The sequence below is a fragment of the Gossypium raimondii genome, chromosome 10 (assembly GCF_025698545.1).
Source record: "Gossypium raimondii isolate GPD5lz chromosome 10, ASM2569854v1, whole genome shotgun sequence".
NCBI lineage: Eukaryota > Viridiplantae > Streptophyta > Magnoliopsida > Malvales > Malvaceae > Gossypium > Gossypium raimondii.
In genome coordinates this window covers 54,125,691-54,141,351 of record NC_068574.1, presented here as the reverse complement: position 1 = coordinate 54,141,351, position 15,661 = coordinate 54,125,691, and the positions used below count along the sequence as shown (strand labels likewise).

Sequence of the window (15,661 nt, the reverse complement as noted above, 5' to 3'; positions counted from 1 at the left end):
AAAATACTTCTTGTTTTTCTCCCGTACTATAAATGATTAAAGAGTATTAATTAGATCTTTAATTGTTTAGGTTAAAATTGATTTAGTACTCGCCTCCCTTGGGTACGATCTTTAGAGTACTCACCTACTTCGTTGTAAAATCTATATTATAACTTGACCCATATACTTGCGAATATTGCCTCGTAATTCTCTATTTTATTCCAATATTCACACTCTAGATATTAGTATGGCCAGAGACGATCAAATATTCAGCCAAAGACTCACTTAAACCAACCAAAAACGCTAGTCTAAGCTATATTCCTTATGAAACTGAAATTTTGACTAAGAAACTTAAATTCCAAATATCTTGGTCTATACTTAATCTTTTCGTCTAATACTAATTCCATTCATCTAATTATTCACCTACAACAGATACTCAACCTTTAAACTACACAAAACTACTAAATTCATGGTATCAAAATTTTTGACATGTTAATGGCTATTTTAACGAAAATTCATTAAAACTCAAGAAATCTTTAACGAAACTTCAATGTAAGTTTAGAAACCTTCTAATCATGTCAAAACAAATTGAAAAACAATTTAAAACCATGTTTTTACCCAAATTCCTGAAATCTACCATTAACGAGCCAATATTCGGCTTTTATCCAAAACATGTGATTTAATCGCTAAAAACTTAGTTTTAAAGACTAAATAAAATTTAAAACTATTACGGAGTTGAATCGTTACCTTATATGATGAAAAACTGAGTGTTTGATTAAAAACTCGAAAAATATTAAAGCTTAACAATAGAGGAATCTATGGTGATTTTGGGTGTTTTTCTTGGATTTTATAGAGGTTTAATGATTTGGAAAGTGATAGGAATAAAAGGAATTTAGGTTTGACAAAAAAAATTGAATGGGAGGACTTGGGCGAGCATGGGACAACAAGAGAAAATAAAAGGGAGAAGTTAATGTGAAAATAAACTAGGGGTGGAAAGATATAGGGTGAATTTTAAATTTTGATTAAATTGCTTTATAAAAACCTAAAGTTCTAACCCTTTTACAAATTAGTCCTATTTTCAAAATTAAATTTATTTAAAACTCATTTTTAGAAATTGATTTGATTTTCTAAAGGAAACATTACTGATATACCATGGCGCAAAAATTTTGAATGCTCTAAGGCTAAAATTCCTAAAATACCCTCAAAATTCCTAAGCCCTATTTTGGGGTGTGACAACAACAAATAAGCAAAAAGAGTGAGCAGAGAGATGTAGTGAGTGGCAGTAACAATGGTGAAAGAATGAAAAAAAAATGGAGAGAAAAGAGGTGAAGGAAAAAAGTAAAGGACGACAATGAGAGAGTGAAAATGAATAAAAGAAGGCTGAAACTTAATAAAACTTAGCAAATATACTAGGTTAAAGAGGCTTGAACGACAACTAGGTCTTAGGAAGCAAAAATAAGCTAAAAAAACTAAATATGCAAGGGAAGGTAATTGAATTTGGGTCTCAAGAACAATTTCACTAACTCTGTACCACTAGGTCAATTACTCAATATTTGATATAAACATGCAAACATAAGCTTAAAAGTCAAGGAGTGACAACTCTCAGTTCACTAACCTGATTTTTAGGATGTGACACATCAAACATACACAAACCTTCATTGTTACCAAAACTCATTTTAGCTAAACCATCCACCACTTGATTATTTTCTCTAGGAGTATGCCTCAAAAACCACTGACCTTCCTAAGATAATATATGTTGAATTCTCCTGATCAGTGAATAGTTTGAGCCGACTGACTTACTATCACAGATAGCTCTCATTGCCTCCAAATTATTAGATTGGATGAACACTCTATCATGACCTCGTTTCTGAATTATCAATGGTCCATCAAGAATGCCCCTCAATTCGACATCAATACAAATGGACTCGGCTATTTTAAATAGTATGTTAGGTATCTATGTCGCTTCTTTAAGCTCAATACAAATGGACTTGGGTAAAATTAAAAAGATTAAAATAAAAAATTCCGACCAGTAAATATGTATATTTTCTTAACGTACTAAGTTAAGGTTTTTTTTAATTTTAACTTTTCAATTCTTGTATTTAATGTAAAATAGTATTGTTGAATACAATTAAAATATGATAACTATTTCAGTATTTAAAATATTACAATTATTTTAATAATTAAATTATTTTTCTAATATTTAAAAAGTTGAGGGTAAATTACACAAATAATCACCCAACTATAAAAAAATTTCATTTTAAGCATCCAAAATAAAATTTTTACAATTTAAGCACCCATGTTACATAGTTCAGTAATTTTGGTCACTCCCGTTAAAATCACAAACGACAAGCTGACGTGGCAGATAAAAAATTTAGCCCTCAACTTTTACATATATTATCAATTTAGTCATAATTTTTAAAAAAAATAACCCTTAAAATGTACAAAAGCTCTCAATTTGATCCTAATTCTAAAATATTCATAATATACATAGAAATATATAAAAGTACATAAATATTTTCAAAAAATATATAATAATAAATTTAAATTTTATATTAATATTTATAATAATATTAAATAATTTTAATTATATTAATATTAAAAAATCCCCCCACCCACCGTACCCCATCCCTCTCCCTCTCTGTTGTTGCAAATTCATATTGGGTTTGACCCTAGTTGCTTTTGAATCTTCATTTGTTACAAATAATTAAAAATTCACTTTAAATAGAAGAACATAACCATAAACATAATCAAACATATACAAACTTGTACATAATAGAGAAACACCGGCCTGATGTAGGAACATCATAACAATGATGAATTGATCAAAAACAAGAACAGAAATTGGGCTCGAATCTTTTGAGCTGCATTCAGGCACTACATTTTGAGTCCTTGGATGTTGTAATTTCTTATTTTTCTTCCTCAATTTCACTCCATCAAGAATTGGTCCTTTCTTTTCCAAACATTTAGAGCTCTCTAGACCTTTTGTGGCAACAATTGGTTTTCCAAGCACAAATCGTTAACTTCCTTGTATTTGGCTAGTTCTTGATTAAGCTTCTCAACAAGTCTTATGTTTAACTTTTCTCATCCTAGGTGAACTTGTAGCAGCAATAGCAGAGAAGGAGAGGGAGGGAAAGAGGGAAAGGGATGGTGTGGATCCTCCTTACTAGAGTCTTCTTAGGAGAATCATTAACTTCTTCATTTGCTGGAATCACCACTCTTTCAAACTCCACCTGCTTATGAGTATTATCTGACTACTTCTTTTGCACCTCTAAAAACATGGTAGATTCATCAAAGGTGACATCCCTGCTGGAGATAATTTTCTTTGTTTCTGGACATTATAGAAGAAAACCTTTTATGCCAGAAGTGATCCTTATGAACACTAATTTCTTAGCTCTTGGATCCAACTTTGATACCTTAACAAGATAGTATACAGTGGAACCAAACACATGTAAGGAATCATAATTTATAGTAGACTTTCCACTTCATTTCTCCAATGGTGTTTTTCCTTCAATTGTTGTAGATAGTAGGCGATTAATGAAAAGACAAGTATATGTTATAGCCTTAGCCCAAAACTCTCTACCCAATCCAACATTAAATAGCACAATGCCTTAACTAGTCACTTGCCAACATCAACATTCAAATAGGTTAGACATACTTGTACATCATGAGTAACATTACTTAATACCAAAGTAATTTGATGTCACATAATAAGTTATAAACATATATCATTTCATATTCAATACATTTTCAAGCTCTTCCATTTCAATTATGATAAATATCACCTGATGGAACTATAGTAAAATAGACTCGGATACACGGGTGAACTATGTAGCGCACACAAGTTGAAATTGCATCAGGGTGCTCATACAAGTTGAAATTAGATCAGTTTACCCTTTCGGGCTAAACCTATGTTACATATAACCCGAGAATTTGAAATAAATTCTAGATATCATTATAACATGTAAAATCTCTAATCAAGCGCACGTATAACTCTATTGGCCTGTCAATCGTACTCTAAGCTTTTACTAAGTTCACACGGGCATCATTTACGCATATATATCATTACTAATCCATGTAATCTTCCATAATTCATATCATACCCTGTACATGATCACATGTTTACATGCCTTGTAATCAATCAACTTTCACATTTGTACTTAGTCTTATTACATAAGAGCCAACGACTACGTAACATTTCAATTTAGTCGATTACTAGCCATACATGCTAATTTCACTAGAGTTTTAACTATATCCAAACAAATATATGAAATCAAACACAAAATTACACATAACATAAAATAAGATGATAAGTTCCATATGAACTTACCTGTTCAAAATGTGAAAAGAGTTGAAACTTTAGGGATAAATCTACAATTTTGCTTTTTCCTATTAGATCCACTTTGGACCAAATCTTGATCTTTACAATTTTTATTTATAAAATCAATACCAATCACTTTCATACAATGTTATTATATGTATGAACCTATATAAATTCATTTTTATTTCTCTCATGTTTTACATTTTATTCAATTTAGTCCCAAAACTCGAGATAAGCATAACTTCTAATTCATAGCTCGGATTGAAATTTAATTTTATATATTCTAATTAGGGACCTTATACTTTCTATTTCTAACATAATTTCATGAGAAATTTTACATTTATTCAATTTGGTCCCTAATGTAACAAAGTTAACAATGAGCTAAATTAAGTTTCCAATCTAGTCTTTTTCACAATCTAAGCTTAAAATCTATGAATTTTAAGCCTAATTCTTCAAGAAATCAACAATGAAATTTTTCTAAAACTTTAACAATTTCAAAAATTGGTACATTGTCTAGCTAACTTAAGCTCTGGTGACCTCAAATCTATAAAAATTGCAAGAAAATGACTTGAGTTTACCTACTAAAATATGACTTAATGGTTTAAAGCTCCCTTAGGTTTGTCTTCTTCATGGACGACAAGAAGATGAAGATGAAAGATGAATTTAACATTTTTCCCACTAACTTGGTTTATATAGTTATATTAATGTTTAATTAAACTAATTTAATTAACATAAATATGATTTAATTTAACTTTAATCAATTTTAATTCACTTTCTCTTATTTAAAAATGGTCTAATTGCCATTAAGGCCTTTGTCTAATTGCTATTTTAATCCTCAAGCCTTTTGTCAATTAAAAGTTTGTAGTGACTAGACTTTTACAATTTAGTCTTTGAGTCTTAATTAACTATTAATTTGGAAAAAATTACTAGACGAATCTTTAATATATTTTATATTATCTCTATAAATAATAATATTTACTATTAATGGCCTTGATTTACAAAAATAGGGTTCGAATCCGCATTTTCCTAAGAATACTAAAAATTGGGTTGTTATTGGATTTTGAAAATTCCAAATTTTAAAATGAAATTTAAAATAAAAAATTAACTCTTATGAAATTGGACTTGGATTTTATAATCTAATTTTTTATCAAAAAATGGATTTGGATTTTCAAATTCAAATCCAAAATGTTGACCCAAATCATGATTTCCAAACGGGGATGTTGTAGAAGTTGCAAATTGTTATATGATTTAGCATATCTAAACATTAGGTCACTTTTATAAAAGGATTTTGCTTTTGTTTTCTTAAATGCTGTTTTCTATTATTATTTGGATTTTAGAATTTTGTAATAATTTAATTTTAACGTATTCGTGCTTATTATATAACGCCTAAAATTCTTGTTCTTGAATTCTGAAATCATGTTAAGTAAATTAATATGTTGTAGTGGCTAAGTGTTAATTATGTGTGTTTAAGGTTTTGTGTTCAAATCTCTTCTCTAGAAATTTTAATTATTTTTATTAATAAGAATGAGCTTACTGGTTCAATGATAAGGTCTTAGATTAGCTTTAGGTCCTATGTTTGAATCATGTTGTGTGCAAAAGGGAAGCTATTTTTTGCTTCTCTTTATTGTGCCACTCTCACATTCCCCACTACTCGCGTTTCCTATTTTTTGGTTCCCTTCCCTTTCTGACCTTTTTTTTATTTTCTCTGTTACCTTTCTATTCTTTTCTTTCTCTTCTCTTCATCGCATTTCTATGGTTACCGTCCCCTTGTGTATTGCTTTCTTGTTATTTTGTTAATTGTTACCTTGTCTCTTTGTTGCCATCAACTTTATAGTGTTACTCCATTGTGTCATGTTTTTGAGCGAGGAATAGAATTGTCGTTGCGGTGTAAGTATTATATTGTCTGTATCCTCTCTTTTTGTAAGTTTATATTGCTTTCTCGTGCAAGTTAGGTAAGTTTAGTAATACGAAAATCCTCGTTCTAGGTGGTTCGGTAAATCTTTTAGGTGATGGTTGTAGAGCGGCTAAGTCTCTTGTGATCTAGGTGTTGTTATGTCGCTATAGTTTTGGGCAAGTGACCATATGCCATTGTTAAGGGCTGATTTTGTTTTCCGAGGTTGAGTGCCCAACACTTGTGGTTGAATAATTGATTTGGGTTTGATGCTTTGTTACTAATCAGTTTGATTTTGTGTTGATTTTAGGATCAAGAGTATTTTGTGGGGTCGACATATCAAAAAACAGCCAAGTGTGTAACGTTAATCCCGAAAATTAGTGAACGATGTGAAGCCAAAAATCTTAATGTCGGTACCACACGACTGTGTGCTAGACCATGTGAGCAACACAACCGTGTGGGCCCATTTTCAGTAAAATTTTGTTAGGACCATGTTTTGAAGTGCGTTTCGAGGTTAGTGATTTTAAAGGTTCTGTTAAGTGATATGCTTGTTATTTTGTTGTGATTGCATGAATTTGGGAGGTAAGCCTGCCTTACGAAATGTGTTTCTAATATGCAAATCTATGAGTATCATTAGCATTTTTTGGATTAGTTAAGTATATACGAGCATGATTATTCTAAATATGTCTGAATATATGTTATGTTGTTCATGTGCATTTGGGGTGGAATATGATATGCGATAGAGAAAGTTCTTGCAGACACGTTCTGCATATTATTGTATCTGGTAGTTAATCACTACATATTTCTAATTTTGGCAGTTCACGACACTATATCTGGCAGTATTATTGCATATTTCTGTATAGTGACATATGCTCAGTAATTTGGTGTGTGGGGTTAGATGAGTATTAATTACCCTATTTGATGTGTTGGGTGAAATGGAGATGGTGTGTACTGAATGGGGGTAGCATCTGTTTTTTATATATGAAAATTGTTGCATCGTATAAATCTCATGCCATTTGTATTTGTTCTGTTGCTATGTTGCATCACATGATGTGTGTTGCCATTCATGTTTGTTCGATACTGATTTTTGTATGATTATCCGCTTTCTGTTTGGTATTCGGGCTAAGTTACACACTGAGCTTTGTTAGCTCACCCAATAAATTGATTTCTCAAGTAATCAATGAATTGAGGATCGAGTGGCGTGCAAGAGCTCGGATTAGATTCTCATTAGTATAAAGATGGTTTATAACTTTAAACTGAATTTTTGGACTTTTTGGACTGTATAAACGTTTTGGAAGTTGTTTTTCGATTTTGGTTTATTTGGTTGGATTTTTTTATATAGAGTATCATTATAATACAAAATTGTGCGTTTTCACAAACTAGAATCATGGTTTTCAAAACTAATAACTTTGAAATTACTGCTGCAAACATTAAGTGACCAACTAAGTGCTTTCTCTATAAAATAAGCAACTTCAATGAGTATCTTTCTAAAAACTTGAAAGAGATTTGCTAAAATTTAATATTTTCGAAACACACACGTTTCTAGTTTAAAATTTGGAATTCTTTTAAAGGAGATTATGTAAGTCCTCAAGATTCGGCCATAACGTCTAGGTCGGGTGTGGGGTATTACATATTATGTATATGTGATTTTTTTGTAGTGCTTGTATAAAATCTTAGCAATTCCAAAAAAATTCCAATAATAGAAAATTTAAACCATGAATCTTATATGAGTTGCAAGATGACGATAACTACAAGAGTAAGAGAATTATTTTTAGTGAAACAAAAATACAAACCTCTAAGTGTTACAACAACAAGAAAAGGTCTATAAGAGTAAGACCATGACCACAACAACAATAAAAATACTTAAGATAGGAATTGGTAACACAAACTTCAAATCTTAGTAAACAACTTTGGCGAATGTTGTCTACAAATAACAACATTACCCCTTCAACTATGGCTTTGACGCCATTATTATTACACTAATAAAGCAGTAACCAAAGGCTCTTAGGGATAAACCTCAATAAGAGATGTAAAACCTACAATAGGAGTAATTTTGTAGGACCTAAAACCAGCAGCAGAAAACAGCTTTACCCATTCTTCTTGCTGCCTCTCCTTTCCAGCCACCAACACTAACATCAACATGTCGAAAAAGAGCTGTGTTTTAGTTAAGTTTGAGGCTTCATCATTCACTTTCTCATTCTCCCTCACAACCATGTCAATTATGATCAACTTTCTTCCTACCTTGTCTTGGCTTGAAATGGCCTCTTTACATCGCTTCAAAATTTTCAAGCATCCTTCATCATCCCAATCGTGCAACACTTTCTGTTCAATTATCATTCATAATTAGCTCAAAAACATAAATGGAATTTTTTGTGCATTATTATAAAAGTAAAAATACCATAAAAAATAATGAGAATAAATTTAGTAAAACTTAACCTTTAATAAAATTGCGTCTCAGCTTGAAATGCCTCAAACTTGTTGCCTCCAACATATTTCAAGTTCTTCTTGCCTTGCGCCAAAGAACGATATTAGGAAGATCAAACACAGTGCACTCCATGTGCGGAAATGTATCAGCAATGGCCTTGGCCGTAGTTCCAGTGCCACCCCCAACATCTACAAGGGAGTTCAATCCCTCAAACGCCTCTTTACACTTGTCGACAAGAATATTGGTAACCAATTGAGAATCACTAGCTAAGCCATCATTTATCAAATCTTTTAGCTGTGGATCATGGGCAAAATAGTCCCACAATGTCTCCGCATATGTGGTAGCAAATGGAGTGTGATCATCATTTTGGAACCAGTGTTGAAGTTGGTCAGCATGAAGCCAACACTCGATTCCATACAAGCCATGAAGACCAAGCAAAGCTGGAACAGATGCAAGGGCTGCTGATGCAAGCTCATTTTGTTCATTTTGTTATATTTAGTTGATGAAATGAGTGTTAGTTCATTTCTAACTAAGTTAGCTTTCTGATTGATGTAATTAGCTTATGTATGAGCTGTAAACACACTTTTGTATAAGTTTACAAGCTAAGATTTCAAGTTTCTATGTAATTAGTGGAGGTAGGTAATTACTTGTTGATTTTGACAAGCCTTATGCTTGAGTTATGTACTGGCTTCAAGCCATTGTTTTATGTATGAATCAAATCAGTTTTTTGTTCATCAATATTTCTCTCAAATTTCCCCAGCTTATTTTCTTCTTTCTTTAACTCGAAATTGTTTGTTTGCTCAGCAAGTTTCGAGGCTTACTCGACAAGATACTTGCTTGAGTCTCGCTTGATTCTATTGTTGCACCAACAATTGGTATCTAGAGCTTATTTCTTAAGGGACTGTTATACAAATCCATGGCTTCATCAAGCTTTTCACCACCGCACCTCAAGTATTCAATGGAGAAGGCTATCACATATGGGTGGTCAAAATGAAGACTTACTGCAGCTTATGATCTGTGGGAGGTGGTCAACTCGGATGTTGAACCGAACCACTTAGAGGCAATCCAACAATGGCTCGGATCGAGCAAAGATCTCGATGAGAGGACCAAGAGGCACAAGGCCATGTCTTGCATTGAACTCGAAGTCGGATGTGATTTTCACAAGGATTATGGCCTGTGAATCACCAAACAGCCTGGGATAAGTTGCAAGAAGAGTTTCAAGGGACAGAGAGGACAAAGCGACAAATTCTTGAATTTGAGGAGAGATTTGAGAATTTAAAGATGAAAGAAGAAGAAACGCCAAGCAATATTCGACAGGATTATGGTCGTGGTTAATAGCATCGAGCTCCTTGGAGAGCGGTTTAATGAAGCTAGGATAGTGGAGAAAGTAATAGCAACTCTGCTCGAGAGGTATGAGGCAAAATCTCATCTCTCGAGGACTCAAGGATCATCCACCATTTCCTGACCGAGTTGATCAATGCTCTATATGCTCAAGAGCGAGGAGAGCAAGTAGACTGGAAGAGCATCAAGAAGGTGCCTTTCAAGCAAGGACAAATCGCCTACAAAGGCAAGAAGGCTGGAGAGACAAGCCAAAGAATGATCTTTGCGAGAAGAGAAGGTCAAACTTGCAAGCACTGCAGAAGAGCCGGTCATCCGAAGAAAAATCTTTGGTTCAATCCGGATCTTGTGTGTCAAGATTGTAAGAAGAAGGGTCATGTTGAGAGAGTTTGCAAGAGCAAGACCAAAACAAGACTGAACCAGTCTCAACAGATGAAAGCTGAGGCTCGAGTAGCTAAGGAGGACAGTGACCAAGAGGAGCAAGTCTTTGCTGTGTCATGCTCAGCTGCTCAGGAAAGGCTCTCATCTGGTTGGCTCCTAGACAGTGGATGCACCAATCACATGACACCTGATGCTGCAATCTTCAAGTCTTTAGACAGAAACTGTAGAACCAAAGTCAAAATTGGTAATGGGCACTTTATTCAAGCTGAAGGCAAAGGTGATGTGCTGATATGCACTCCCACAGGTGCCAAAATGATCTCAAATGTGCTCCTGGTGCCTGAAATTGATAGAAACCTACTCAAAGATAGCTCAATTCTTTGGAGAAAGGTTACTCTGTGGTGTTCAAGGACAAGCGATTGCCAATCGGTGATCCAAGTGGATCCAAACTGATGGCAGTCCCTATGGCTGATAAGAGCTTTGTGGTTGACTGGACAAAGAAGTCAGACATTGCCTACACAGCCACATCAGATGAATCTAAGTTGTGGCATCAAAGGCTGGGACATGCCAACTTCAGATCGATGGCCCGAATGGTCAGAGAAGACCTGGCTGAAAACTTCATCAACTCAGTGAACCATGATGATGTGTGTGAAGTGTGTCAGCTAGGAAAACAGCCGATTGCCATTTCCATGAATCAAGCACGAGAGCCTCTGAAAAACTCCAACTGGTGCACACCGATGTGTGTGGCCCTATGAGGATCGAGTCACTAAGTGGAAACAGGTACTTCATACTGTTTGTTGATGATTTCTCTAGATATTGCTGGCTTTACTTCTTAAAACAGAAATCAGAAGTGGCCACTGTGTTTTGGAAGTTTAAAATTGCTGCTGAGACAGAAACAGGCTGCAAGCTGAAGACCATAAGGTCTGATAATGGGACTGAGTACACCTCAGCTCAGTTCCAAGCCTTCTGTGATAAGGCAGGCATCAAACACCAGCTTACCAACACTTATACACCTCAATAGAATGGTGTAAGTGAAAGGAAGAATAGGAGATTAATGGATATGGCGGTGCTTAATGATTCAGAAGAATCTGCCTAAAGCACTATGGGCAGAAGCAGTTAACACTGCAACATACATTCAGAATAGACTTCCAACCAAGGCTTTGGATCAGAAGACTCCATTCGAGGCCTGGTTTGGCTTCAAGCCATCACTGGCTCATCTGAAGGTCTTTGGATGCATATGTTACACACATGTACCTTGTTAAAAGGGACAAATTGTCCGAAAGGGCTCGACACGGTCTTACGGTGGCTACAACCTTTGTTAAGAAAGGCTATAGGATCTTGGATCCTTCAACAAACAAAGTATCGATGGCGGGGATGTGGTATTTGATGAAAGGTCATGTTGGGCCGGAAAGGCATGAACCCGAGGAAGTTTCAAGAACTTACAACAAACCAAGTGAGCGAACAAAGTGTTCTGAAATGGACATTGATGATGAACCAAGAGGAACAAGATCAATGACCGAGATTTATGAAAGGGCTCATATAGCCATAGTGAACCAAGTAACTTTGAAGAGGTCAAGCTCAAGCAAGAGTGGAAGCAGGCAATGGCTGAGGAGATCAGCATGATTGAGAAGAACCAGACCTGGGAATTGGTTGAAAGGCCAGTCAAAAGGAAGGTGATTGGGGTGAAATGGGTGTACAAAGCCAAGCAAAATGCTGATGGTACCTTGAACAAACTGAAAGCAAGGTTGGTTGTCAAGGGGTTCAGTCAGAGGTATGGCTTGGACTACCTGGAGACCTTTGCACCAGTGGCGAGGCTCGACACCATCAGACTGCTCACTGATTGCCTTAGCAGCCCAGCTCGAATGGAAAATTCATCAACTCGATGTGAAATCAGCCTTTCTGAATGGTTTTTTAGATGAAGACATCTATGTTGAACAACCACAAGGGTTTGAAATAGCTGGGAGAGAGCATATGGTCTACAAATTGAAGAAGGCCCTATATGGCTTAAAACAGGCTCCAAGGGCACAGCAGAATCGATGGCTACTTGACTGATCTGGGATTCAATCGAAGCAAGAGTGAGCCAACATCAGTATGTCAAGAAGCAAGGGACACAAACACAACTCATTGTGTCCCTATATGTTGATGACCTGCTGGTGACAGGAGGAGATCGAGCAGTGCTGGTTAATTTCAAGACCAAGATGCAAGAGGTGTTTGAAATGTCTGATCTTGGGGAGATGTCCTATTTTCTTGGAATGGAGGTGACTCAAGCACAGAATGGGATATTTTTAAGTCAGAAGAGCTTTGCCACAAAGATTCTGACCAAGTTCTCCATGCAAAACAGCAAACCAACTAAAACACCTGTTGCTGTTGGAGAAAAACTATCGAGTCAAGGAAATTTTGAGAAGGTATGTGAAACTACCTACAGGAGCCTAGTTGGTTGTTTGCTATACTTGATCGCCACTAGACCGGACATAATGTATCTTTGTAGGATTGCTCTCAAGGTTCTTGCATTGTTGCAATGAGAAGCATTTTCAGGCTGCCAAGAGAGTGCTCAGATATGTCAAAGGCACTTTGGACTATGGCTTAAGGTACAGCAAGAAAGGAAATCTAAATCTAGTTGGGTACACTGATAGTGACTGGGCTGGATCGATAGATGACATGAAAAGCACCTCAGGGTATGCTTTCAACCTTGGTTCAGCTATGTTCTGCTGGAGCTCGAAGAAGCAAAGTCTGGTGGCACAATCTACTGCTGAAGCAGAGTATGTGGCAGCAGCAAGTGCTGTCAACCAAGCCATTTGGCTTAGGAAAATCCTGGCTGATTTGAATATGGATCAAAGGGAAGCAACAGAGATCTTCGTGACAATCAATCTCTTGTTGCAATTGCCAAAAATCACATGTTCCATGGAAGAACAAAGCATTTTAGCATTAAGCTATATGTTGTTAGAAATGGAGCAAGCTCGAAGTGAAGCTAATTCACTTTGCAATTGGAGGACCACTTGCAGACATTTTGACTAAAGCCCTTAATGTCACAAGGTTTGAGCATTTAAGAAGAAAATTAGGTGTTTGCACCATGCTAACCAAGGAGGAGTGTTGAAGTTGGTCGACATGAAGCCAACACTCGATTCCATACAAGCCATGAAGACCAAGCAAAGTGGAGCAGATGCAAGGGTGCGATGCAAGCTCATTTTGTTCATTTTGTTATATTTAGTTGATGAAATGAGTGTTAGTTCATTTCTAACTAAGTTAGCTTTCGATTGATGTAATTAGCTTATGTATGAGTTTGTAAACACACTTTTGTATAAGTTTACAAGCTAAGATTTCAAGTTTCTATGTAATTAGTGGAGGTAGGTAATTACTTGTTGATTTTGACAAGCCTTATGCTTGAGTTATGTACTGGCTTCAAGCCATTGTTTTATGTATGAATCAAATCAGTTTTTTGTTCATCAATATTTCTCTCAAATTTCCCCCGCTTATTTTCTTCTTTCTTTAACTCGAAATTGTTTGTTTGCTCAGCAAGTTTCGAGGCTTACTCGACAAGATACTTGCTGAGTCTGCTTGATTCTATTGTTGCACCAACAACCAGGTGCTTAGAAAACTCCAAGGCTTTGTTATAACGGGATCCATCATACCGTTCAAAGCAGGTGTTATGCAAAAGGGATTATCCTTGAGCAAAATACGAGAAGAGTTGGTGAGAACATATCCTTCTTCTTGAGCATCATTGTATAACTTTTGGCGTGCAAAGATGCCCGAGTGAACTAGAATGCGCATGATCCGATAGATGTCACATGCTTTAGTAGGGTTAAGCATCGGTAGCGCAACAACTAGCTCGGTAATAGTCATGGGCTTGCCATGATTTTGAATGATTTCTAGGATACCTAAATCAAGTGCACATTTTAGAGACATGAAGCTTACAAAGTTGAAAGCATGGCTCCAAATGTGAGCTTGTGCTTGGAGTGCATCATTAGCATCCTCCACATTGGCATTGCCCATATTCATCTTATGATACTTTTTAAAAATATATATATATGCTGGTGTGAATTAGCATATCATTACATATGATATTTATAGGCTACAATACTCTTTTTTTTTTTTTAAGAAATAGCCTATGATACTCCTGTTTGATCGGACAATGGCCCCGTATGTATATGGGAGCCGATCTCTTACTCAATTTATTTTGTTTGATGGGTAAGTCTTTTTTGGTGGCCTCAAAATGGCATGGGACATATGAAAAAGGATAATTTTGCTGATATATATATATATATATATATATATATATATATATATATTATGTGAATCAAGTTTATGAGTTTTTAGAAAAGATTATTAACCGTATATGTATTCATTTTTAAAAGAAGTTGCTCTGGTAGTGTATGGAGGCTACAGTTTTCATATAGTTAGAAATTTGAAATTTATTAAATTTTATAGGCATAATTTATATGAATGGACCATAAAATATAATAGTTGAGTCACTAAAATATTAATTGTATAAAAAATCACAAAATATTGTAAAATTAAAATTTAATTTTACATGACATAATCGAATCAACTTATCAATCTCATTAGTAGCCTATTTGGTTGTGAAACAGATTTTTCATTTTTAATCCGGGGCGTGATTTGCTTTTAACTTGAAAAGTAATTTTCAAATCAATTTAGCTTGTGGTGAGCAAAATTTGATTCTACTCGAAAAAATTAAATTTCAAATTATTCAATTCGAGTTAATCAAGTCAACTCAATTTTTTTTAATTTCAAGTTTAAGTCGAATTGATTTTTCGAATTCAAATAATTCAAGTAATTATAATAAAACGAATATGACACTACTCCCACCTCCCAACCCCCGTTGCCCCACCAACCTTTTACCCCATCTTCTCTTCAAAATTTTCTACTTTTCCTCCCTCCTTTTACCCCCAAAATCAACCCCCCACAAATTTTTATTCCCTCCTCTTAGCCCTCAAAATCTTTACTTTCCTCTCCCCTTTACCCCAAAAATCAGAATCCTCCAATTAGTTTTCATATGTTGCTTTTATTTGTTCACTTGTTTACTTCAATTTCTCTTTGTATTTGTATGATCATTGTAGAGGCCCAATTTTACCCGGGCTTCAAAAACAAGGCATAAACATAATTAAAACTTCCTAAGCCCGATTACAGAAGCCCAGGCCCAAGAGTTCAAATCAGCCTAGGGTTTCAGTTTCTGAAACCCTAGGCGCCGCCCCTGCTTCAGACCTTTGGTCTCCCAAGCGCCGCATGCTTCGGACCTTTGGTCCTCTACGCCACCGCCTCTATCCCATCCGCTGGTGCCCATCGAATGCCTGCAAAAAGAAAGAAAATAGAAAAA

General features: G+C 35.2%; 1 protein-coding gene across 1 annotated transcript; it reads right to left on the bottom strand.

Moving 5' to 3' along the window:
- Nucleotides 1–8,192: 8,192 nt before the first annotated feature.
- LOC105775847 (probable O-methyltransferase 3) lies at nt 8,193–14,325 on the bottom strand. Its single transcript, XM_012598358.2, is given in 5 exon segments — nt 8,193–8,510; nt 8,625–8,644; nt 8,647–8,706; nt 8,709–8,989; nt 13,913–14,325. Coding segments are annotated over 5 exon segments (1,092 nt in total).
- Nucleotides 14,326–15,661: the final 1,336 nt, after the last annotated feature.